This window comes from Strigops habroptila, chromosome 13 (assembly GCF_004027225.2).
Source record: "Strigops habroptila isolate Jane chromosome 13, bStrHab1.2.pri, whole genome shotgun sequence".
Classification (NCBI taxonomy): Eukaryota; Metazoa; Chordata; class Aves; order Psittaciformes; family Psittacidae; genus Strigops; species Strigops habroptila.
In genome coordinates this window covers 7,146,079-7,169,850 of record NC_044289.2, presented here as the reverse complement: position 1 = coordinate 7,169,850, position 23,772 = coordinate 7,146,079, and the positions used below count along the sequence as shown (strand labels likewise).

Below are 23,772 nucleotides of genomic sequence, written 5' to 3'. Positions count from 1 at the left end.
GTCAGCTCTGCTAAAGAGGCTGTCCCTAAGTAATACATCTATTACTGATGTTTGGACTCTTTCTATTTTAAGAACACTATTTAAAATAGTAGTTGTAGAATGTAGAAATGTAGTTGTAAAATGTAGAAATAGTTCTATTCATTTAACACAAGAACATCCTGCCACTGGCACCTTTCTTGCTTTTCATATCTATATCATCTTGCCTTAGGCCAGAAGTTTGGGGTTTTCTGTTTAAGGAATAAGGGCTGGAAGAAACTTACACTCATCCTCTTTAGGTAGATAATGCAATCCTGGAGTGAAATGGTCTAGTGCTACAGCATCCCAGTGGTGGTCTGGTAGCTGAAGGTGGCTGGCAGGGGCAAGGCTGCTATACAGCACTGGGAGCAAGCAAGGGTGTAAGTGAAGAGGAGCTATAGCTGCCTGGTGAAGAACAAGGTTGCGCACACACGTAGTCACCCTGTTTGATCTGCACTTGCTTGGAGGGAATACATCCTTCTGCTGTGCGAGTCTGGAAGTATCTCAGTAAACGTTCTTCATGTGATCATACTGCTACTGTCAGCAAACCTTCAAACCCAGCAGCTGTATTCATCAATTGAAACTCCAGTGCAGCCACTTGCCCTTCATGAGTTTTGCAGTCTGTGCCTCTCAGTAGCTACATCCCAGAGCAGCACTGTCGTACTCGGGATTTACCACCTCAAGAAAGCCTCCATCACCTGCCTAAAGGTCTGTTGTGTCTGTCTGACCTGTAACCTCCTCTTGCTTCTCCTCGGAAGAACCTGTCATGGAAGTGTGGCGAGGTGGTGTCACAGCTAACACGTTCAGCCAGAGAGCCGTGCTGGCGTGAAAGCAGCTTTGAAGGCAACCATAACTATGGATTTGTATCTCTCGGCCTTCAGCATTCCTCAGCACACTGACTTGGCACTGATTGGCACCCAGCTCTAGGAAAAGTCTTTCCTATAGGGCTCCTTCTGGAATTAGGCTAATTTGCCACCCTTTTAAACAGATTTTATACTGAAGAGGAGGTTCTGTGCTGGGATGAATATTTCTCATTTCCTGGACAGAGAGGCTGGCTTTCTGTGAGAGCTGCCTATGAGACTGAATCCCAGGAGAAAATGAAATGCATAAAGGAAAAGTAGTAACAATGGTTGTAGCTCAGGTTAGGAAGTTCTCTGGCTGGCTGTAAGGGACCCTTCAAACTTGCTGCAGCACAACTGCTCTACTCACTGAGCAGATGCTGCAAGCCAGGAGCCGAATGCGTTCCCTTGTCGTATGTGTTTGAGCCTTGGTGCAGCCGGGGAGGAGTCTTTCACACAGCATTCACCCGAGGAGTGGATGGTAACAGGTAAGGTTTTCCCAAAGCCCCTTTGTAAAAAAACCCCTATCAGTGTCTTAAAAGTTGAGAAAATGTGAAAGGCATAAAAACTGCTGTCTTCAAAATCCTGAATTGATACTGCTGTAGCAGTCCTATTTCCATCAAGCATTGTGCAGCCCCTTGTGGTATGTATTATTCTTGTGTTCATTCCATTTCTAAAAGAGGAAATACAGGAACATGTAGCAAACCCAAAGGGTGAAACTTCTGACTGCGGTTAATTGCGACAAGTTGGTGACAGTGAGATCAAGGAAAATTCCACTTGCAGACAGGCTCTTTTTCTTGCTTGTAGATGGTAACGGGGCTTTTCTGGTTTGTTTTCTGCTCTTTGTAATCTTGGCTGTTGTCACAGAAATTATCTTTCATGAGAATCTTTTCTACAAGTTCCTAAATGCAGACGTGCTTTCTTGAGACGTAGCTCCTAACACACTGAGACTGGGCAACGCCAGAGTCTCTCCCTCCTGCCGTGGTTATCTGTATTGCTCCAAGTGATGTGAATGACAGCAATGGATAAAAACGTGACAATCGACAGAACTGCAAAGGTAGGTCTGGTTTTCTGAGTACAGCATATAAACAATTAAGACAAAAGGGCCTAGAGGAGGGTTTGATGTTTGAATTCAGCGTGATGCTTCATGATGTGGGCAATGTTTAGTGTTCTCTTGAGCTGCACAGAAAGCTCTTTACAATGCCCATGTACCTACTGTCACAAAACCATTTTTTGTTGCTACAAAACTATTAACCAGAAGGAATGTCTTCTTGGGGAGGGCTCTGAATAAAGCAGGATTCCCAAGCAGCAAATATCTGTGGATAAACACATTTGTGAAATAATAAATATTTAACTTCAAGGTTCCAACAGTTTTACTCTATCCTGTAGTAATGTTAGAGACGTTATGCTGTCAGAGACTTTCAGTGACAGTCCAGGTAACTTGTCGTGTGATAGATAATTTCCCTATGTTACACACAAACCATTTTGAATACTGTATTTGTATATTTTGAAAGACTGGAACTAGCTTACAAGGGGTTTTGCTTTTATTTGTGTATTCATACTGCATCTGCTATAATTTTATGTATATATACATAGACAAAATACCCTGCTGCAGCTATAAGGGTTAGAGAACGCTGAAGTCTTGATTCAAAGTCAGTGCCTTGATTGTGCTATTCTCTGCAAGTCTAATGAGCAGTGTAGTGGAATTATTTTTTTCATCCTGAATTATGATCTCAGTGTTCATTGTAAATAAACTGCATTCCTGGAAATTTCATACAAAATATAGTAGGGGGGAAAAAGCTCAGTACCGGCACAGTGAGTCATTTTTTTGCACTCAAAATTTTCCATTGAGGCATGTAAAGCTAAGAGGACTATTCTTCATGTGAAGTCAGCAGAAATTACATTTTTAATGTCATAGAATCATATGATTTCTATACAGAGAATAGAGTTTCTATTTCTAAGAATGATATTTTCAGTTTTCTTAAATGGCTAAAGAAATGTAATGGTGGTAGCAAGATCATTTCCCGTCTTGCTGTGTGGTCTTTAGACATGGCCCCAGCACACCCTGTCAAATTCAGCTGAGTAACAACTGAAAAAGTCAAATTTATTTCCACTATATATTTTATTAACTGTTTATAAGATTCCTACTCCCCTGGCAGTACTGTTTATTGTAATAGTTGAATGTTACACTTAATACACAAACATTAGGGATATGTTTTTTCTGCTAGCTGGACTTGAAGCACCACGTGCCAACCATCAGTAGCTTTGGTGGGACAGGTAACGCTCTGCAGTTATCACCATGCCCAAACTATTCCACATTCACAAGGAAAACTGTTTCTGAAAATGAACCCAGGACACAAGCGCAGCTGGAGAAATGATGTAACTTCTTTCTTGTTGCACATACACCTGCAACACAGTCTGCACAGGAAATGTTGCACCTCGTGGTGCAGTTTAAAACACAGTTCATGTGAGGGGCCGCGCTTGGGAAATAGTTCTCATACTGTTTGACAACATTTTCTGTTGCCAAAGAAAAATAGGAGAGGGTTTTTAAACACACATTACGTTGACAGGAGGTTTTCTCCCCCTCCCAAATGCCCAGTTCACATGTTCCCATCCTGTCCACAAATAAGTGCGTGAAGAACAACGTGCAATGTGGTTACGTGGGTGATGTGCAATCGCACAGCCCCGGGTGCAGGTCATCACCCCCCAGACTCCATCTCCACCACCTGGGGGCAAATAATGTGATTCAAAATAGGATTTGCCAAAGCTGATACACTGAACAAGGCGTTACTTAGCCAAGAGGAAATACTGGAGAGTCTCGTCAGAGAATATGTCTGGGGCTATTCTCAGGGAAGCAGTTGAGTGGAAGTGGACTCAGTGCCCAGCTTTCCTGGGGAAATCTTACAGGTAAAACTTCAGTCGTGCCATGGACGAAACAATTCTGACCTAGGGACTTTTAATCTCATGTAATTTATGCCAGTTAATACAAACTTCTAATCACTGGTGTGGGTGATTGAGGAAGAACCATGGACAATTAAGCAAGCACTTAAGTAAACACCTTCTGGGCAGGGGGATACACTCTGTCCACCCCACCTTATAGAATCCCAGACTAGTTTGGGGGGAAGCGACCTTAAAGCTCATCCAGTTCCAATCCCCTGCCACGGGCAGGGACACCTTCCACTAGAGCAGGTTGCTCCAAGCCCCTGTGTCCAACCTGGCCTTGAACACTGCCAGAGATGGGGCAGCCACAGCTTCTCTGGGTACCCTGTGCCAGCGCCTCAGCACCCTCACAGGGCAGAAGAGAACATTTAATTGTATCTGGAAGTACCTTTGTGGCCACAGGTTGCAGCTTTGTTACTTGTATTTCTGGATCATTTCTAATGCTGGTGACATATGAAAAATTCCGGATCAGTCACTGAATGGCTGCTCTTTATTTTCTGCATGGAGTGTGCAAACCAGTAATACTGCTGGTTGTGATATTAAAGAAAGAAAAGCAAAGCCTCAGAAGCATTGAAATGAGCTGCTTTGTGCCAGGAATCCTTTCTCGTGCGGACAAGGGCATCAGCTGCTGGTCTGCCCCATGTAGATTTTGTTGAGAAAGCATTTTCAATGCAGCATTTCCTATTCAAGATGCATGGCTTTTCTAGCTGCATGATTGTGGGTTTGGAAGCGAGTGCCTAATTTCATCTTGAACTACCATGGAAAGAGGAAGGAAAAGACTTTTGCCAGAGCAAAGGCAGCACGTACAAAGGCAAAGCCAGCAAAAGTTTGCAAACCCCAAGATATTCACAAGTGCAGAGTGGTAAAACTTGTGCATTTGCATAAGTGTGACCCAGGCAGAGCTGTTGCTGAGCAAATAGCAACTATGAATAATTTCAAATAACTGTTATTTAATAATATTACAGATTTATTTTAATAATAATCAAAGGAACAACCCCCTTCGGCTGCAGTCACTGTTCAGCTTTCTTCCTCAGGTTTTCTGCCTCTGAAGAAAGAGATTATTTTGCAGGGATTATCTATAACAACAGAGAACTGCTCAGTTTTCCGGGGACCCGAACACCGAAATCTAAAAGCCAAACCCCTTGTAAAAGTTCAACAAACCAAGAGATAAGGACGATGCTTCAAACAATGCTTCAAACCCCGGCCCGCTGCCCTGCTCAGCCCCACCGCCCCGCGGGTCCCTACTCGGATGCGGTTGTGAAGCACAAAGGCGCTCCCTGGGGCGCCTGCCGGAGGGAGGGAGGGAGGGAGGGAGGGACGGACGCTGTGTGTGTGTCCCGCACGGCCCCGCAGCAGCTGCCGGCCGCTGGAGATAACTCTGCTTCGTGATTAGCTCCCTCTGTTCCCAATCGCTGCGCTGCTCCGGGGCTGCCCGTGAGCGCCCCAGGGCTGGAGCGGGGATTCCAGCCAGACCCGCCGCTGCGCCTGCCTAATCTGCTTGGGCTTGGAGAGGAAGGGCTGGGGGAGATCTCATCATCATCCTCCTCAGGTGATGGAGTAACAGGGAGGTAGGAGACAACAAAATGAAGGTCAGTGTAAGTACTGATTTATTGTATTTCTGTTGCAGTTAATGGCTGTACTTATTTCATTTGGAGTGGAAGTGTGTACAGTGTAAAACCTGTATCTGTCAGGATCCCTGTTCAAAGCGTGCTGCTGATCCTATTTGCACATTGCTCACAAAGCATGTGGTCTTAGTTTTTAAAATACAATCCAAAGCAAGCTGAAAAAAAAAGCTTTATCAAGAACAACGGTGTGGTTAAAAAGGGTGAGGTTTTGTGTATCCTGCACAGGAGGCAATAATACATCTTGTTAAAGTGTTACCACGAATGGTCCCGGCTGGTCATTAGGATGTCTCTTGCTTTGCATATTTTCTTGGAAATAATGAGCTTAAACGATTATCACTTGAGCCATACTTTATAAATATATATATTTGGGGGGTTTTGCACTGGTTACTAGAAAACAGGCAATGGAAATGTGTCAACAACTCGAGTCACTCTTTGAAGAAGAAAATGTCAAAATGAGTTGTGCAAGCCTGGGAAGGTCTGTTCATTCTAGGATAACACTGCAATGCTCTTTACAAAGAGAACTGAAGCTCAAAAGAGGAAAGGAACAGTGGTGGTGTTCACTGTTAGGGAATACTGCCCTGGGATGGAAGGAGGGGGGAAAAAGTGGATGCATCAAAAATATGACTACAAAATGGTTTATACAGTCATATGTTAATGGTTTTGCCCAAACTTCCAGCCCAGCACACGCAGGTTCCTGGAATCATCCTGCTTTGTGCTAAGGAGCATTTCTTTGGCTGTGAACCGAGGTGGATCTTTCAGCGTGATGTACAGCTGATCTCTGGCAGCTGTGACTCGGACAGGGTCTGTGCAGTCCCCTTGTGCCCGCTTTTAATGACAGGGGAAGGGACAACGTTCAGCTGCTGGCTGGAGCCATGATGCACGCTGGGGACCGGGGCAGGAGAAAACCCTCCCGCATCCTTGCCCAGGGAAACATTAACATTTCGGATAAAGGCTGCTTGGTCCCAAAGGTAGTCTTAAGCAGGAATACCATTTTGGGACAGATAACTGCACTGGGAGAGCTGGAGGAAGCCGCAGCATTTGGGAGTTGTGGTGTCGCCGCTGACTCATTATGAATCAGAGAACACCCACCCCTGAGCTGCTGCCCCTGTGCTGCTGTCATTTCTGATGCATCCGGGGAATCAGTGGGTCAGATGGGATGTGGGGCACATCCTGTCCCGCCTGTGCATCCAGAGCAGGGATGTACAGCAGTGCCTGCAAAGAGAAAACGTACAGTTTGCTCTTGATAACCCATCCTAGCAATTGTTTGCTTGTTCCCTGGGTAGGCAGAGGAAGGGGAGGAAGGACCCTGCTCTAATGATTCTCTGAAGCATCTATTGCTTAGGATGCAGACAGAGAAAACTTGTACGCATCAGAACGTTCTGGCTGTTTAAATTCACATTTGAAAATAAATGTTGTAGCAAAACGTAATTAAGATACTAAAAGTAATTTGGTGCATATGGGCAAAACCCTTAGGATTGTGGGAGGAACCAAACCCCATAAGTACATATTCTGGTTTTTAAATATCAGGAAGTAGCAGTTTGTTTTTCCTTAAGCTTAGGCATGAGACCACACATGCAAAAGTGCTGTGAATGGGAACGAAATCCTGATTGCACTGAAACAGGGAGAGGAGAGGTCTGTTGGTTCTAACACAGCTGGAATGTGATTAACTGAATTTGCAGAGAAAATTAATAGAACTGACTTGTAATTCCCACCTCTGCAGCACTGACTAACGTGAAGCTGCACAAGTTCTGTCTCTCAGTGGTTCTGCCTGAATTGTTAAACTGGTTCTTCTTTATTGCGTCAAAAACTGATTTGACCATTCAGAATTTCAAATCTGCTGATTAGCAGCTGGCTCCACTCTCAAAAAAATGACCACTGAATAGGCAATAAAAGCAAGCCCTGGCACCCGTTTCTTGTTGAAGCTCATGCAAAAAGGTCTGAAACTTCTGTATGATCAGAGCACTCATTTTCCAAAACACACAAACACAAAAGCACAGTCCAAGGACCTTCTGCAAGTCACGGAAGATGTTGCGCATCAAATGGGATGTGAGTAGAAGGAAGGCACACCACATGCAGGTGGAGAAAAAGATGAGCATTCAAGATAGATTCTTCTTTCTTCAATGGGATGTTGAAGATAGGAACTCTGTCTACAATTAAATGAATTGGGCAAAACTTCAATCGACTCAGCCTGGTGTGCTGTTTAAAAGGGGCTTCTCTGGAAAGCCTGTTCCCAGCTCATGGGGCAATGGAGAATGTTTATTTCTTCAGCTTTGTTGGGGATTAACTGGATTAACTGGAAACAGTTCTGTAAACATGTCAGAGGGTGCCACTGATGCATGAACATCAGTTTAGCAAACACAACCTCCTGCCTGTAGTTGTATCTTCTCCTTCTTCTCAAATATGTCAAATCCCGTTTTCCTGCAGTAAAAGTGCTTACAGATGGTTTTTTATGTGTGAAATGCAGCTGAAAAATATTTGTCTTCATCCACAAAAACTCCCGTGATTAAAACTATCTCTTTTTTGAGATTACTTTAATAGTTTTTTTTAAGAAGCAAATATAAGACAGTATACAAAAAAAAATGTTATTTTTCATTTTAAACGCTGTGAGATACTACAGTACCTCTGTATCATGTGAAATAGTGTGTAGTAGCGAAGTGATGTTCCAAACACAAACTGAGTGGGAAGGGGAGGGGTAGAGACATTATTTTGGCAGACTTGCAGGCAGGATGCTCAAATATCACTTGATAATCATGAAGGATTTTTATGCAACATTTGCATGTATTTTATAAGGACTAAAAGGACTTCTCTTTTCTGTTGTATAGGCTGAGGATAGGGCTTGGGAAAAGAGAGGGATCAGGAGAACTTAGTGGGGTTTTTTTGCCTTAGCAAAAGCAGATATTTACCATGTATATAAAGCACAGATGTCAGTCTGCGAGTACTGAATTTTGTATTGCAGAATTGTACAATTATCAGCTTTACTGAGTCCTAATTAAAATTTTCCTTCTCTTCATTAATAAACATGAGTTAACAGCTTTCATTGTGAAGACTCCCAAGGGCTGTTAGGTTTTATAGTGAGAGCACTGCTTGGTAAGGATATGCAAACAATAAAGATGTAAAAAGTCTGAGTTGCAGGGAGAATTGCTGTCTTAACATCTGATTTACACTCCAGTAAAGGGAGACACCCTTCCAGCTACAGGAGAATTCTTCTGCATGCCTAAATTAACTGAACCTGTGTTAGCAGAGGTCTTGCACTGTAAATCCGTTCAGTATGGTCTAGTGTGAGGCATCTCTGCCCATGGCAGGGGTTGGAACTAGATGATCTTAAGGTCCTTTCCAACCTTAACTATTCTATGATTCTATGTAACTATGCATCACTCCAACATGGTTGTGGACTGTGTGTGAGAGAACAGTGTCTTGGTAAGAGGGTGGAGATGCAGCCTCAGTTTTCTAGGTCTGTGCTCTGTCATTGTCTTGTTAGAATCTGCTCAGCGAGAGAAGAGTACCAGCACTGTCTGCGGGTGCTTTCTCATGGGGCGAGAGACTGGCTTTTAAGATGTTCTTTGTCTTGGGAGATTTCTTTCAGGGCTGCTGATGGGAAGAAGCAGCAAACATCAAAGAAGGAAAACCAATTTGATCTCATCTGTGCTGCTTTAGCACTTACCACATGTTGCTTATTGTAAAGACACATTAATGAGGTTGCATAAAATAGCAAAGAGCTGTACATAGCTGGCCCTCAATGGCATTTTGTGGGTGATAGCGTTAGATAGCCTGTTTCCGCTTCTCTGGCAGTAAAGAAAAAGTGCAGATCCCATTGGCCCCACAGCACAGCTTCCTCCCAGCTACACATCCCGTAAGGTCTCTGTGATCCTGGGAATGCAGTACTTGTTTATGGTTAACAGCAGTTCAGAGATGCTTCTGCTTACATGATAGAAAAGGGCTGCCACAGTGATTCCTTACATATGTCCTGGATAGCTGAAAGTGTAGATAGGGCCCGATTCCTGACTAACAGCCCCACACTGGATGAGCCAGAGCCTGTACTAGAAATAACCTCACACCACGTTACTTGGTAGACCTCAGCTATCTGTGCTATTAGGTCAAGCACTCACCCCATAAACCTCCTGTAACTTTTGCCTATAAAATTACTCCCAGTGATTGTGATCACAGAATCAATTGGGATGAGTTCTCTGAGTCTCAACAAATCAGATTTCTTTGGAAAGCAAATTGGAACAGATTTGGCATCTGGTGGCTCCTCAGTAATTCACTTTCTTCACATGATCAGATGCCCTAGCAGGCTGTGGGCAGCAGGGGACAGGGCACAGGTAGAGTGGTGGCTCCTTCCCCAGCCCCACCATGCTTTGGTTTCCTCAGCATGGCTGTACCCTCCTCACAGGAGTCTTGCAGGGGTTTAGTTTCAGTGGAACATTGATATATCAATCTAGCTTTCACAACTGACCCAGCTCAGTGGCTCCTGCCGGTTTTTCTAGTGTCACAGGATTCAGTGCCACCTGAAACTCCACTAGAAAATCAACTACCTATAGCAAACTCCTTGCTGACAGAGCTCCAGCACTTGTCGGTACCAAAGCTTGCTAGTTCAACACTTGCTTGCATGTATATCCTATAAAACAGCTAACCACATCAGCGCCTGTGATGCTAGTCATTGCTGTGAGCTTGTTACAGTTGGTTTTACCAGTATTAGGCTGATCCTCAACATCTACTTCAGCATCCTGGGCTAATACTTGTTGAATCCAAAGCTGGAGCCCCTAAAAACTAATGGAGCTTATACAAACAGTATTGCCTACATTCCTTTGGAGATAACACTGCACAGAACCGCTTCCACATCAGCCCTGGTGCAGTCAGGTCCTGAGAGGCTGGGTGAGCAACCAGAATGCTTGGAAAGGAAATGAGAAATAAAGGGGACTTACTAGTCCTGTAAATAGAGGAGCGAAGGAGAAGACAGAGCAAAATACAAAGGCAGACCTGCTTGACCTGTTGTTTTTACACCTTGTGAAAATGTTCTTTCTTCTCCATTTTTATGGAAATTAGAATTCAGCAGAAATTACTTACTTCTGTGGTGTGGTGCTGATTGTATTGTTTTTTTCAATCTAATGCTGCAACTTTTCTGCTAGGCTGTGGGCGCACAAGAGTCTGTTCAAGGAAGATGTTGGCAGGGTTTTTTTGTTTTGTCTTAGTGGTTTGGATGGTTTAGGGGATTTTTGCATCCTCATATTGCACTGTGACAAGAGGATGTCTTCTGAAAGAGTTTTGCATGGGACTGCTAGTTACTAATATCCTCTGTGTTTAAATGTTTCTACTTTTTATAAATTCATTCAGAGACTAGTTCCAAGTCAAAAGGATAAAAAACCTTCATTAAAATACCTTCCTAAGTTTCTCTACCCTTTTCAAAATGCACTGAAAAATGTCATGAAGAGCTGCAAGCCAGTTGGGTCACTGTCACCTGGAACTGTGTCTGCTCCAGTGGCTGTCCTGTTGTGCCAGTGATGGGCTGATTCCACTGAGAGAAAAGCATAAAGAACTGAATTGTATCGCTATGCACTTGTGCAATACTGAAACAGAGTGGATGGAAAAGATTTGCTCTCCAGCTCTATAGTTGTGTCCTGAACCATGTGTCCTGAACCTTGAAATCTAATTTAGCACTGCCTTACATAGAAGAACCTTTGGAAAGGTTCAGAGGTCTGACAATCTTCCAGTTTGTTCATGTTCTATAGTCTGGAGGTTCGGGCCTGTCTCCATCCCTTTGGTTCCAGCCCTATGGATGGGATATGAGATGATCTATGAACAGATTTGTTGTTCCAGCTATGTCAGGTTTTCCAAAGTGCCCTATGATTTTTTAATTTTTATTTGTTTAATCCCCTGCTTGGCTTGCCATTGAGATGGTCTTGAGGGTTCCTGGGTATTTGTGCTGCCTACAGATGTGAGCCCACATGCCCTACTTTGAGCTCCACAGGTCAGAGACCACCTTTCAAAGTCTGAACCACTGTGTTCTGCTTTGAAGGTACCTTGCTGTGGGTACCTACTCGCCCTTGGATGTTGTCACAGCTTTATTGTGCTGTGCTTCACGAGAAGGGACCCCTCTGCTGAAAAAGTTTGTGACTTTCATGGTGTAAGTTTAAAATTTAACTCTTCATTGAGTGTGAGTGCCCCTGAGTATATCATCTGCCTTTGCCAAATGACAAGGTGGTCAGTTGAGTTTTGGCAACCTGTCTGTGGAATAGCTTGGCTGTTGAACAGAGTTTAGACCTCCCTGTTGCTTTCACTGACCTGGCAGTTCTCTTGCTTCACTTGTTTTGCGGCAAAGCAGATCCAGCAGTGTCTGGAGAAAGAAATGAGAGAATAGTTGGAATAATTTATCCTGCCAGTACCTGCTGCAGTCATGTTTGAGTATTGCTAAATAGGAAGAATCTCCTCACTCCGTGTGACTTACTTAGGTTCCAGTCTACAGGTACTATTTGCAGAAATTCTCACTGGTGCGTACAGGCCAAATTCTGACCTGCTGAAAATCAGCATATTTAAAACAAATGAGATTTGAGAATAGATTAGTGTAGTTTCAATACATTGGTTGATTAAAGAATTAGAACCAACAATGTGTTTAGTATGCTATTTCCACAAGACCTGGCTGGGGAAATGTCACATTTAGATGCCATTTAAAACCATACTGTAAACCTCTTATTTGTGTTGGTGCAGCTAGGAAAGACAGCCTCATTGTCTAGTGCACTCGACAGGGTCCCAGTTCCTGCGTTCAGGCTTCCTGGCTCTGCCACTGATTGCCTGCATGCGCCTGGATAAGGCTCTTCACATTTCAGTTGCCTTGTTACAAAAGGGGGAGAGTGTTCCTCTGCCTGTCCTCTTCGGGTCAGAAGAAGGGGGTCTTGTCTTTTAGTGTGTCTGTACAGCATTCAACAACGAGGGATCTAGAAGTGTTGCTGATGAGTAACAGGAAAAGTTGCCTGGTTTCCTCTTTATTTCTACAACCGCAACAACGCGTGAAGCCCAAGCCCAGCCTGGACTGTGCTCTGTGGTGGGACTCCTGGAGGCCTGCCTTCAACACAGGTGGTTCAGAGCATTTGGCATGGTCCAAATAGAAAGTGGACTCCCATGTTCAAGGCAAGAATGCTGTTTTAACAAGGCTAGGATGCAAGGTAAATGGGGCTGTTGTCCATCTCTGGCAGCTGCGGATGGACAAGCCCATGCATCATAAAAAGGCCATTGTTCATGGCCACCCTGACCAAGAAATGCATGCTGCTAACAACAGGCCATTTTCATCAGCTGAGCTGACAAATTGCTTTTTTCCTGCTGCAACTTCAAGCCAGCTGTTGCTTTACAGCAAATGCTCTGGGCAAAAATACAAGGCATCACGTTTCCTGTTTGGGTACTATCTCTTTGGACACTACTTGCATGTTCTTATAAGAAACTAATGCTTACAAACAGCCAGTGCCCCACTGACTGAGAAGCAGTCAGTCTCGGTTTAAAGCTGAAAGCAAATGGTATCTTGTACTGCAAAACACTACGGCCACAGCTCGCTCTACCTTTTGCACAAATGCCTTGGGTGCATCAAACTACATGCTCCTACCCTTTTTATTCTTTTAACTGTCATCTTGTGCAGAGTAGGCAAATACCCCAGCAAATATGATAAAAATAAAACATGATGATCTACACACTCACAAGTGCCAGAAATTTATGGGCTTCAGCTGAGAGAGGTAGGGCTGCTCAGCAGTGAAGAAGCTGGGAAAGATGAATATTTGCTATCTCACAGTTTCTGAGATCTCAGGATCTCTTGCTTATTCTTCCTTGGTTTCCTCTCTAAAAGAGCACTCTATGAACATGCTGCAAGATATGTTGGAGACAGAGGTATTCAGATACAGGTAATGTCTGTGCAATGGAGAGAAACACAGACACTGTTTCAGGTGTGCTTACCTGAAGAAATGCTCACGAGTACCCTGACCAGCCATGAAGATTTAGCAGCCAGCAGAGCTGTTTGTCTGGTGTCACTGTGTGCATAATTAGGTTTCTCCCTCAGCTGATGTGTCACATAAGTCATTAGCCTTGGATGCTCTGAATCAGTATGATCCAACTCTGCAGTCGGGGGTGGATGTTGACACAGCCAGCTGAGTCTGAGTCTTCACAACACCATAGCTCTCCAGCAGTATTTCTGCCACTGGTGTTGCCACTGGGCGCTTATTAATCCCCTTAGCACTGATGTTGCTGAGAGATCTGCCTTTATAAGACTGAGAAAAGACAAAGTTTAAAGGAAAACAAGCAAGGTGAGGATGTTTTTGATGTTTGGTTGTGGAGGGCTTTTTTGGGAGGGTAGATAAAAATAATCAGCCTTTTCCAGGTACAGTTGAAGTCCTCGGATGAGCTGGGTAGCAGGCAGCAAGGCATGAGGTTTCGTTTTGGATGGTTGATGTGTTTTTTCTGTAACTTCCAACAAAGAATTCACAGAATAGCAATAGGAAACACTTGGTTTTCATACGGAGGTGTGCATAAGTAATGAGTCTAAGTAATGAACATTAGCAGTGTTCATTTCCATTCCATTTCCATTTCCTCCAATGCCTTGGAGGAAAAAGGTAGAGAACAAATATATTGCTATATTATTATTATGTATTTCTTTACTGCATGAAGAACAGCAGACACAGGCTGCAAATGTTAAACTCTCTGAAACCAATGCACTGAGAAATGGTGTTTTATGCAAAAATGGGTGGACTTGAATTAAATTGAATTAAATCTCTTCATCATGGATTGTAGCAATAGGATAAGAGGTTATGGGTTCAAACTGAAACAGGGAAAGTTCAGGTTAGATATAAGGAAGAAGTTCTTTACTGTGAGGGTGGTGAGGTGCTGCAACAGGTTGCCCTGTTGTAAGAAGTGGTAAATGTTCCACCTCTGGCAGTGTTCAAGGCTAGGCTGGACAGAGCCTTGGATGACATGGTCTAGTGTGACCCATGCCAGGGGGTTGGAACTAGATGATCTTAAGGTCCTTTCCAACCCAAATTCTATGATTCTATGAAATTAAGGCAGAGATAAACACCAAACCAGAAATGAATCAACGCTTCTGCTAGTGCAGTAGAGCAGTGCTGGTGTGTTTTCTCTCTCTAGAATACCTTGGCAAAGGCGCTTTATGACAACAAGGCAGAGTGCTCGGATGAGCTGGCTTTCCGCAAAGGAGACATCCTGACAGTTCTGGACCAAAACGTCATTGGCAGCGAGGGCTGGTGGAGATGCTCCCTCCACGGCAGGCAGGGCCTGGCCCCCGCTAACCGCCTGCAGCTACTCACTGCCTCGCAGGCTGCCCTGCTGCCTCCTTCCACCCGGAGCGGCACCTCAGAGTCACCACGCGGCCAGCAAAACATCTACCAGGTTCCCTTCGTCCCCAAGCCCACCGTGCTGTCGTCTACCTATGAAAAGATGGAGGGGTGGGTTAAATCTCCGTCGAGGACCTCCACCCTACCTGCCCAAGCAATATATCAGGTACCAGCCTTGGCTGCACAGCTGCTCAGTGAAAGGACACAAAGCTCAACAAGCCAGGTAAGAACATAGGCACCTATAAAAGTAGTAAGTGTTATTATTAAAACAATCATTGGGAGCAGGAAAATAATAACTGCTGTTGGCCTGAACGTCTCAGCGGAATTCACAGCAAAGCCACTCAAATAAATGGTGTTTAAGAAACTTCCATCGATTCTGCTACAGGTCATAGCATTGCGTGAGAAATGCTGCTCTGGGCAACATATAGTAGTCTCTATATTCTGTAGTCCCTCAGTTTTTTGACAGTTTAAAGAGGCTGTAAAATAGGGCAGGAAGGAAAGAATATACCATTTGTTTGGAAGAATATAGAAATGGTTTACAAACCTACCCCAAAGTTAAAATAACAAGACACAGAACTTTCTCCTCTGTTGGTCTACAGCATCCAGAGTCCTTTGGGCACACGTGGGGTCTTTGCACCTATCTGCACAGGAACATGATTTGTAATAAAAAAAGCCACCCTTTGCTGTGTGATTGATGTCTTTGGTCTAGTTTTACTATTTCCAGCACCTCAGCAAGTGCTGTGATCTGATTTCTCCACATTCCTAACCCTAAAGAAGCCATTTGCAAATTGAGTGTGAGATTGATACAAATTGTTCATGTTGTGCCAGCAAAACAGGCTGAAAAATGTCATTTATTATTCTTGATCTGAATGAACAGCCCAACAGAAGATCTCCTTGGCTATTCCTGTGTCTCTGTCATTTCATGAGTTTATATACCCAAGCCTTGTTTACTCTAACAGAGAAAGAAAAAACAACATCTTTGGCTGCTTTTAAGAAGTTCAGATTTGCCTGAGCTGCTTCTTGCACAATGTCCCAGCTGTTACTACACCAACTGTACCGCGGTGGTCACCGATGCACAAGGAGGCTCAGGGGTGAACAGGCTCTGTGAGGGCAGAGCGAACTGCAGCACTCTGGACTGTCCCGTGTAGATCCTATGGGACAACTGGCAAAGTTCCTGGCATACTCAGCTGCCCTCTGAGCAGCTGTGTAAAGCCACTGTAAGTCTTCAAGGGAGCTGATTGAAAGCAATATAACACAACAAAATCCCTCAAAGCCTGTATGCTTTCACCCTATAGAAAAAGCCTTGTCAGTTCTGCCTAACATCAAGGCACCTTCTTGCTTTACTGTGACTGAAAGTACTTTAAGAAATAGCAAGATGAGATACTCGGTTTCGTTTCCTTTTTGCTGTATACTGAGCAAGATTCATCCATCTGAAAACAGACCTGGGCTAAGGATGCCTTTCCTTTTACCCTTTCAGCTCAGGAAAGTCTCTTCTTCTATGCCTCTGTTTGCAAGCAAGTTGGCTTATGTCACCAAGCACTAAGGGGATTTGTGTTCACCCCTCACTCCTTTCCTTCATGAAGCAGGCAGCTGTAAAGCTGGAGCCTTGTTCCTCTACCATATTTCCCCTAAATTCAGTGGCTACACCACTTACATGGTGGGGAGCACTACCTCCAATATTAAATAATTTACTGTGATGTCTCTTTTCCAGCAGTGTTTCTGTGGGTCAGTAATGTGTAGAAATCCATTTACGAACTATTTGTGGAAAGCTAGGCTAAACCCATGCTGAACTAACAAAATTCAGTGGTTTGGAAGTTGATTTTTAAAAATGTCCTTTCCAAACATTCATACTTTGGCACCTTAACTCACTGTCCCACCAGTCATGGCTCTTCAAATTACATTTTAAGCAAACAGGAGAATTAGTCTGTAATTGACCTCATGTAATTCTCATATCAGACTTCTCTATTCATGGAGCTGGACAGGACATCAAGGTTACTCCTTCCAAATGAGTCAGTCTTTCATAAATACAGAATAATGTGTCTCAGCCCACACCTTTTTGCTGCTCTTACTTCCACTAAATATGACTTGACCTGATGGCTCTGTGGGCCTGGAGAAGTAGAAATTCCCCCACGTTCTTTATTTAGTGGTTCTGCTTTTGGATAGTCTAAAGATTTAAGTGATAAGCTGGGTTTTCTCTAAATCTTTTCCTTCCCATGGCTAGTAAGGCAGATCGCCTTTGCTTTCTATGTGCCAATTCTTATCTGAAATAAAGCAGAAATGCTGGCAAAGGAGAATTCTGGGGGAAAAAACACCATGCAGACTTGTAAGGTCAGTTCCTGTCTATCGCCATCAGTGAAAAGCTGGAAGGTTTTTAATCACTTAAGAGTGATTACTCCGACAGTGGCCTATTCAACTAACTTGAGTTTCCAAAGATGTCCTGAGCTTAGTGCTCGCTGCAGCTCTCTCACTGTTGTTTTTTCTCCCCCTCTAAGCATCTGTTTACTCTCCCAAGAGCGTGCCGGGCTTCAGTCCCAAATATCAGGAGTGAGGTATATGATGTTCCATCCACACAGCGCCGGGAGTCCTTGCTCATGCAGGTGAGTCCAGCCATGGTCCCTCCTGCAGCTCTGACTCTGCAGGACCTCAGAATAGAGTTTAAGGTAAATTCTGGTGTTTTCCTGTTCACTTTTTGTAGAATTTGGCAGAAAATAATCTATTTTTAGGGAAGTTCAAGATGTAAAGCAGTTCTCTTTTGAGTTTGGTAGACATTTAGAGAAATGTATCTTAAATCTGGTATGTTTCTAAGAAACACTTCTTGTTTTACCATTACTGAGTTCCAGGGCACAGATGAATTCTCAGTATCAGAGTGTAAGCCCCTCTGCCTTGGTTTATCCATCAGGAAATATGCTTTGTCTCTGTGTCATTTGATCACGAAGATTTCAAGATGTTTATAGAGGAGTCACTAGTGCATGTACAAAAAGAAACTATATGTCACCCACACCACTTGCCTCCTGAGCAAGAAAATGCAAGGGATTAGGCATACTCAGGGTAAGGGCAACATGTTGATTGCATCTACTGCTGAAGCCTCCTGTTACACGATCTTGCTCTTGATAACATGCTGGGGAGAGCAAATGTCACCGTATTGCCTCTACGTCTCACTGCAGCCTGTGCACGTCACCAGGATGGGACAGATGCCAGGTCCCATCCAATCATCTACCACGCGAAGGTGCGTGTGGGACTGGAGCATGTCCACAGAGCCTCCCCACACACCTTATGCTCCTGACACTGCAGGGTTGAACCCACTCTAATTCATTTATTGTCAGGTTATCCACAAACTCCTTTGGGTTACCCACTTTGTACAGTGATCCCTTCTCAGACCCAAAGTTAGGCAATTAGGTGGTGGCTGCCTTGCGCCATTCAGTATATGACCTGAAAGCCTTTGATTCTGTACCAGTCTTCAGTGGGGTCTCAACAGGGTTGAAGTCAACCTGCTTTTTATTCCCTTTGACCAGAGTGGTGCCACTCTGCCCCCCGCACGAAAGGGCTCTGTGCCAGTCAGATCCACCGAGTGTTTCCAGGAGGAGCAGAAGCAGCTTTACAACATCCTGTCCAGCCCAGAAAAGGCAGGAGGTGTTACCCAGAAAGACTCACCAGTGGGCAACGTAAGTAAGGCTTGCTGGACACAAGAGAATAATCTCTCATTACTGTGATGTTGCACACATGTGCTCCCTCAAGGCGATGGCAGGGGTAAGACCAGCACATCTTCAGTATAGTGCTTTGTCCTTCCTATTAAAGAGACAAATGCTGCCTGGCCCCTGGATAGTCATGGTACCTACCAGGACTAAGGCTACCTCTGTGATTGTGTTTGCTTTTTAGATTGCAGGCAGCAACATCTCTTGCCTTGACTTCTTTTTATGACAGTGTGACAAGCAAATTCAGTACCTTACATTCTTGAATGTCTGTAATGTTTAAGCAAATAGAAACGAATGGTCCCTATTCCATGCAGCACTCTCCTGACACCTTTTTTGGGAGTGGAGCACACCTGGTTTTGAGGGGTGGCTCAGGCTTCCCATCTCTTCCCTCCCCACCGTTTGACAAGTACCATCCTTGAAAAAAGGGCTGATCTGAAATTTCACAACAAAGAAAATGCCTCAATGGAAAACTCTTTATTAGTTGAGTGCCAAATACTTCAGGTTTCCTGAATAGTTTTAAGATCCAGGAGAATTTTTACAGGCTCCTTAGCACACATGCCCAGCGCTAAGATACGGGATCTTGGGGCAGACTACCCCAGCACAGGAAATCCGAGGCTTCCTGGTCTTGTGGATTTAAAGAGAAATGCTGCAGGTTCATGGCTGCCTCACGACTAGAGAAACCAGCTTTGCGCAGAACCCGTTCAGCTGTGACAGTAGGACTGGTGCTACCCAGAACTGGGGTGCTGGCATATGGGCAATTGCTCACTAAAGCTGACATTCCTGATACTTTCATGGCTGTTAGCAACTGTACCCACCAGCTGCAACAGCCTGGGAGCAGATTTCCTTCCAGAGACACAGTTTATCGCTGCTTCCAAAATCAAATTTTCTTAGAATTCTTTGTTTGTGGGCAATTTGGAAAATTCTGGCTTTGGTCTGAAACACCTGTGTCTGGGTTGCCCTCTCACACACATCTTCTGCAAATGGGGAAGCCTGACCTGGCCAGTTCTTTCTAAAATATTTATTACAGATCAGTTCCTTCAGATATTTATTGTTGCACAGACCTATAGCTCCTTGCACTCGCTCGTGCTTGTGCTTCACGTGTGTAAAGCATCCAGGTACAATCTCACCTGAAGTGCCTGTTAGTATTAGTCTGGATTTTCTTACACAAGAAGTGGTCCTGCATTCACGTTTTCCAACTTAGACTTCAGCTGTACACAGACATTTTTCAAGGCATGGGGCAAGTTCTGTCCCCATCTTAGCAAACCTGTATTGCTTATTGCAGTTATTTGAGAGTTGCACACCTTTACATGCTCTAAAAATTTAGTTTTGTTTCTTGTTTCAAACCACGGTTTATAACTCCTGTGTGCTCTGTTGCAGTTATATGATGTCCCTCCCAAAAGAGAAAGTGATGTTTCAGAAAATGAATCTCAGAAAAAGTGCTGGGGCCATTACAATACTTTGCCAAATCCTCGGAAGTCAGAATGGATTTATGATATTCCAGTATCACCTGAAAACATAGGATTAAAACAAAACCCTTCTGGCCACTCCCTGGAGAACCAGGTGCTGTATGACATACCACCAGCCAGGTACAAGGCGCTAACAACAAATACTGAAGCCAAAGTTGTAAATCCACAGTTATATAATATTCCACCAACACAACGGAAATTAACATTTCCAGATATCCATCTTTATGATGTTCCATCCTCACGGGACGTGCTCCTTTTGCCACAAAACGGTAGCTGTGATGTTCCCCCAGTTCTCCTGGCTCCAAAGGCTGAGAATCAGATCTCTGAAGAGAACGTTTACGATATTCCAAAAAGTCTGCCCACTGCTGTGGAGTCCAAGAAAGAGCTGGAAAAAAGCAGCGATAGTTCTGGAGACCAAGCATACAGTGCTCCTCCACAGCTTTCAAGAGATGCTAAATTAGAACAAGACAGATTATCTGTTTCTAGTGTGGACAGCAGAACCAGCACAGTCTCTACATCCTCAAACTCTTCTGGTGAGTCTTTTTCTATCTCATCATCAGAAGAGCCTGCCAAAGAAATTAAACTGGACCTCGAGGTAGCCATAGAGACCCTGACTAGATTGCAGCACAGTGTATCCAGCTCAGTTGCAAGTTTAATGATCTTTGTGAGTAGTAAATGGAGGTTACAAGAACATCTAGAGAAAAGCATTGAGGAAATCCATAGAGCAGTCGATCATGTAAAAGTATCGCTGGGAGAATTCTTGGCCTTTGCTCAACTTGTAAAAGTAAATGCCTCTTACCTCACTGATAACAAACTTCAGACCAGAATTAAAAAACAGCTAGAAATTCTTACAAACTCCTTCAAAATTTTAACAGAAACAAGAGAAGCTCTAAACAACTGCAACTGGTCACTAGAGGCTTTGGTCCTCAGGAAACCTCAGAACAACCCAGATGATCTTGATCGCTTTGTTATGGTAGCCCGCACGATTCCAGATGATATCAAGAGGTTTGTATCCATCATCATTGCCAATGGAAAGCTCCTCTTCAGCAAGAATGAGAAGGAACAAGAAATGAAACAATCAAAAGCAATCCCAGAATACAAAATGGCAAAACAAATCACAGTGCCAAGAAGAACAGAAATTGATTCCCTTCAAACAAATACTCCTGATAAATCCAACCAAAGTCAGGTCTCTTCTGAGAAGCCAAAAGAAAACGCCACTGAGGACTGTGATTATGTTCAGTTACAGGTTAGTATAACCGGATTTTACTAGCTAGCTACATTCTTCATGGTTTGCAAGCATTAAGCTATTAGCACTATTATATCTTTGTGTTAATGCCAAATTCAGTTTGAACTACTTCTATTTTCCAGACTTCACATGAATTCGGGATTTTGTTAGAGTGCTGGATGGCACATGTAGAATGATCATTTGAAATGGCATTTGAGAATTTAGTCAGGCAGCCAGCACTAAGAAATGATTTTTAGCTTCTAGCTGGGGATTGCCAATTTGCTGCTTCTAACTACTAGTTCTCTTCTTGCCAGTATGTTTTGTTTGACTCTGCCATGACACTACAGGAGATGTTCACGTTCTAACTTGAGGTATATTGGAAAACATGCTTTAGTAGAAGGTTTTGCTTTAACAAATTAAACTCTTACTGTGAATTATGAGATTTATTTGTTACGAGCATTTTGGATGTTTATTAGAATCATTCCCCTTACAATTAATGAAATGTCTACAAGAATGTAACTTTCTTGGTTTCACAAAACAATGCTGGCCCTTCCTTAGAATTTCAGAAATGTTATGTTTTGTCAGTGTTGGTTTCAGTCTTAGCTCTTGCTGGATCAGACATGAAATTTTTAGTAGGAAAAACCCTATAGTCGCTTCTAATAAACATACTATTTTTGTTGCAACATGAAGGCTGCATAGCAAGTAGTTGTTCCGCACTGAAAGAAGAGGAAAAACACATTTATGTTTAAATATTTTATGTAAATCGTTTCAAATTTGCTTTCGTTTTGATTTGTAACAGGCACAGAAAATCATTTCAGGTAAAGAAGTAGCAAAGAAGAGTACAGATTCGAAACCAAAGGTATTTCTGATTTTGAAAACTATTACTTACGAGGACTCCCTGCCCCTGATTCCTGTGCTTGCTAAAATTCAAAGTAATTTGCGTTTGGACACGCATATTTATACACACAGATCAAGTTGGTTTCTCCTAGTTAATTTTTCCAGAACTAGTTCTTAGAATTACTGCTGAAAACCTGTGGAAAATATTTATTTTCCTCAAATGGAATGAACCACTATAGTTTAAAGTTATACTATTTATTTGCTTGCCTTTGTGTATCATATGGGATAGGGCTGTGAGAGTAGTTCAAAATACCTTGTATACCATTGGTATAAGGATTGACTCTGCTGTTGTACAGTTTTAATCATTCATAGCCCTCATGAAGTCAGCACCATTAAAGATCAAGTCTGAGTGTTTTGTGCTATCAGAAACCCTGAAGTCCAGACCGTATAAAGGATTGATGTTTCACTACAGCACTTTGTGTGCTATCCATTATTAAAACTGTGTTCAGTGACAATCAGGAGAAAATACCACTTTGAAGTTGAGTACGTTATGGAAAGAGAAATGATTGTAAAAGACTCCTGGGATGGGGCAATTTGGAGACTATTAACTAACAAAACTCCCTGCAAGTGAAGGATATCAGACAGAGTAAATAAACAATCGGTGTGCCACCAAGCTGAGTCTTTTCTTTTTTATTTTTAACCCTTTTTCCAGGTTTTGCCATCTGCAAAGAAGACTGTGATTCAAAGCAAGCAGGACTCTGGAAAGAAAATAGCTCTCCCCGAGCACTGCAGGCTGTGTTTCAGTGCACTTCACAAAGCAATTGGTGTATTTACTATGAGTCTGAACAACAATCAGCCACCCGAAGTTTTCATATCCCACAGCAAATTGATCATTATGGTGGGACAAAAGTTAGTGGATTCTCTGTGCCAGGAGACTCAAGACAGGGATGCTCGGAACGACGTTCTCCACAGCAGCAGCCGATTCTGCAGCCTCTTGAAGAATCTGGCTCTCGCCACTAAAAATGCTGCAATACAATATCCAAATGCAGATGCCATGAGGGAACTTCAGGACCAAACTGAGGAGCTGTCTAAATACACACAGCAGTTTAGAGCAATGATGGAGTGAAATACACTGCTGTTTTTACAGATTCTCCATTGTTGCTGCTTCTCTGGCATGTGGCAGCCAAGGCAGGCAAAAGCAGCTCAATGACACTAACTTTCAGTCACCTCTAAGAACTCCTGCCGGGCAGTTCCCTGGGTGCTGGTGCACTTTTAGCAGGTGGAGATCCACACAGCAGCAGATGCAGATGATTTGTAGAATTAAATCTGTATTTTCTTCACCATTGTTCAGATCCTGCCTGAAAATGTCATCTTAGTGGCTGGGCAGGAACGTTTGTTGTGTATTAGAGCAAAATTATTTTATCATCTGGCTGATTTCTTATTTTTTAATTTCTATATAGGTCAGATAAATATTTTTTCCTTTTTTTTTTATTTTCTTATTCAGGTACGTAAAGTCTCTTTTTAAATTTGCTGCACAATGTTCTGTTATTTATAATATCCCATCATCGTTTCCTGAAGACTTTACTCACTATCTCTAATTACAATAATTTTTTTTCAAACAGCAGAGATAATTTTATTTTTTTTTTTTTTAATACACGAATGTGATGAATGTATTCTAGGCCAAAATCTGGCAGGTACTACACATATCCTAGATGTTAATGGGAAATGCTCCAGCTGGTAGCTGAGCACAGAGGAGAGTAGATTTGGAGGAGTCCTGGCTCCTGGTAAATCTACAGGGAGCTACATATCAGCA

At 43.2% G+C, this 23,772-nt stretch overlaps 1 protein-coding gene across 5 annotated transcripts; it reads left to right on the top strand.

The window, feature by feature from the left end:
* Positions 1–1,461: 1,461 nt before the first annotated feature.
* Positions 1,462–23,573, top strand: CASS4 (Cas scaffold protein family member 4). Of its 5 annotated transcripts, none has more exons than XM_030502705.2 (7): positions 1,462–1,911; positions 14,534–14,962; positions 17,232–17,336; positions 18,252–18,401; positions 19,809–21,143; positions 21,922–21,981; positions 22,672–23,573. In XM_030502705.2, the coding sequence occupies exons 1-7, from the start codon at positions 1,867–1,869 to the stop codon at positions 23,083–23,085; spliced, it is 2,538 nt and encodes an 845-aa protein (XP_030358565.1). In that variant the 5' UTR covers positions 1,462–1,866; the 3' UTR covers positions 23,086–23,573. The 5 variants fall into 5 exon arrangements, with proteins under 5 accessions (XP_030358565.1, XP_030358568.1, XP_030358569.1 ...); XM_030502707.2 differs by lacking the exon at positions 1,462–1,911 and adding an exon at positions 5,081–5,383; XM_030502706.2 differs by lacking the exon at positions 1,462–1,911 and adding an exon at positions 5,081–5,389.
* The last annotated feature ends 199 nt before the right edge of the window (positions 23,574–23,772 follow it).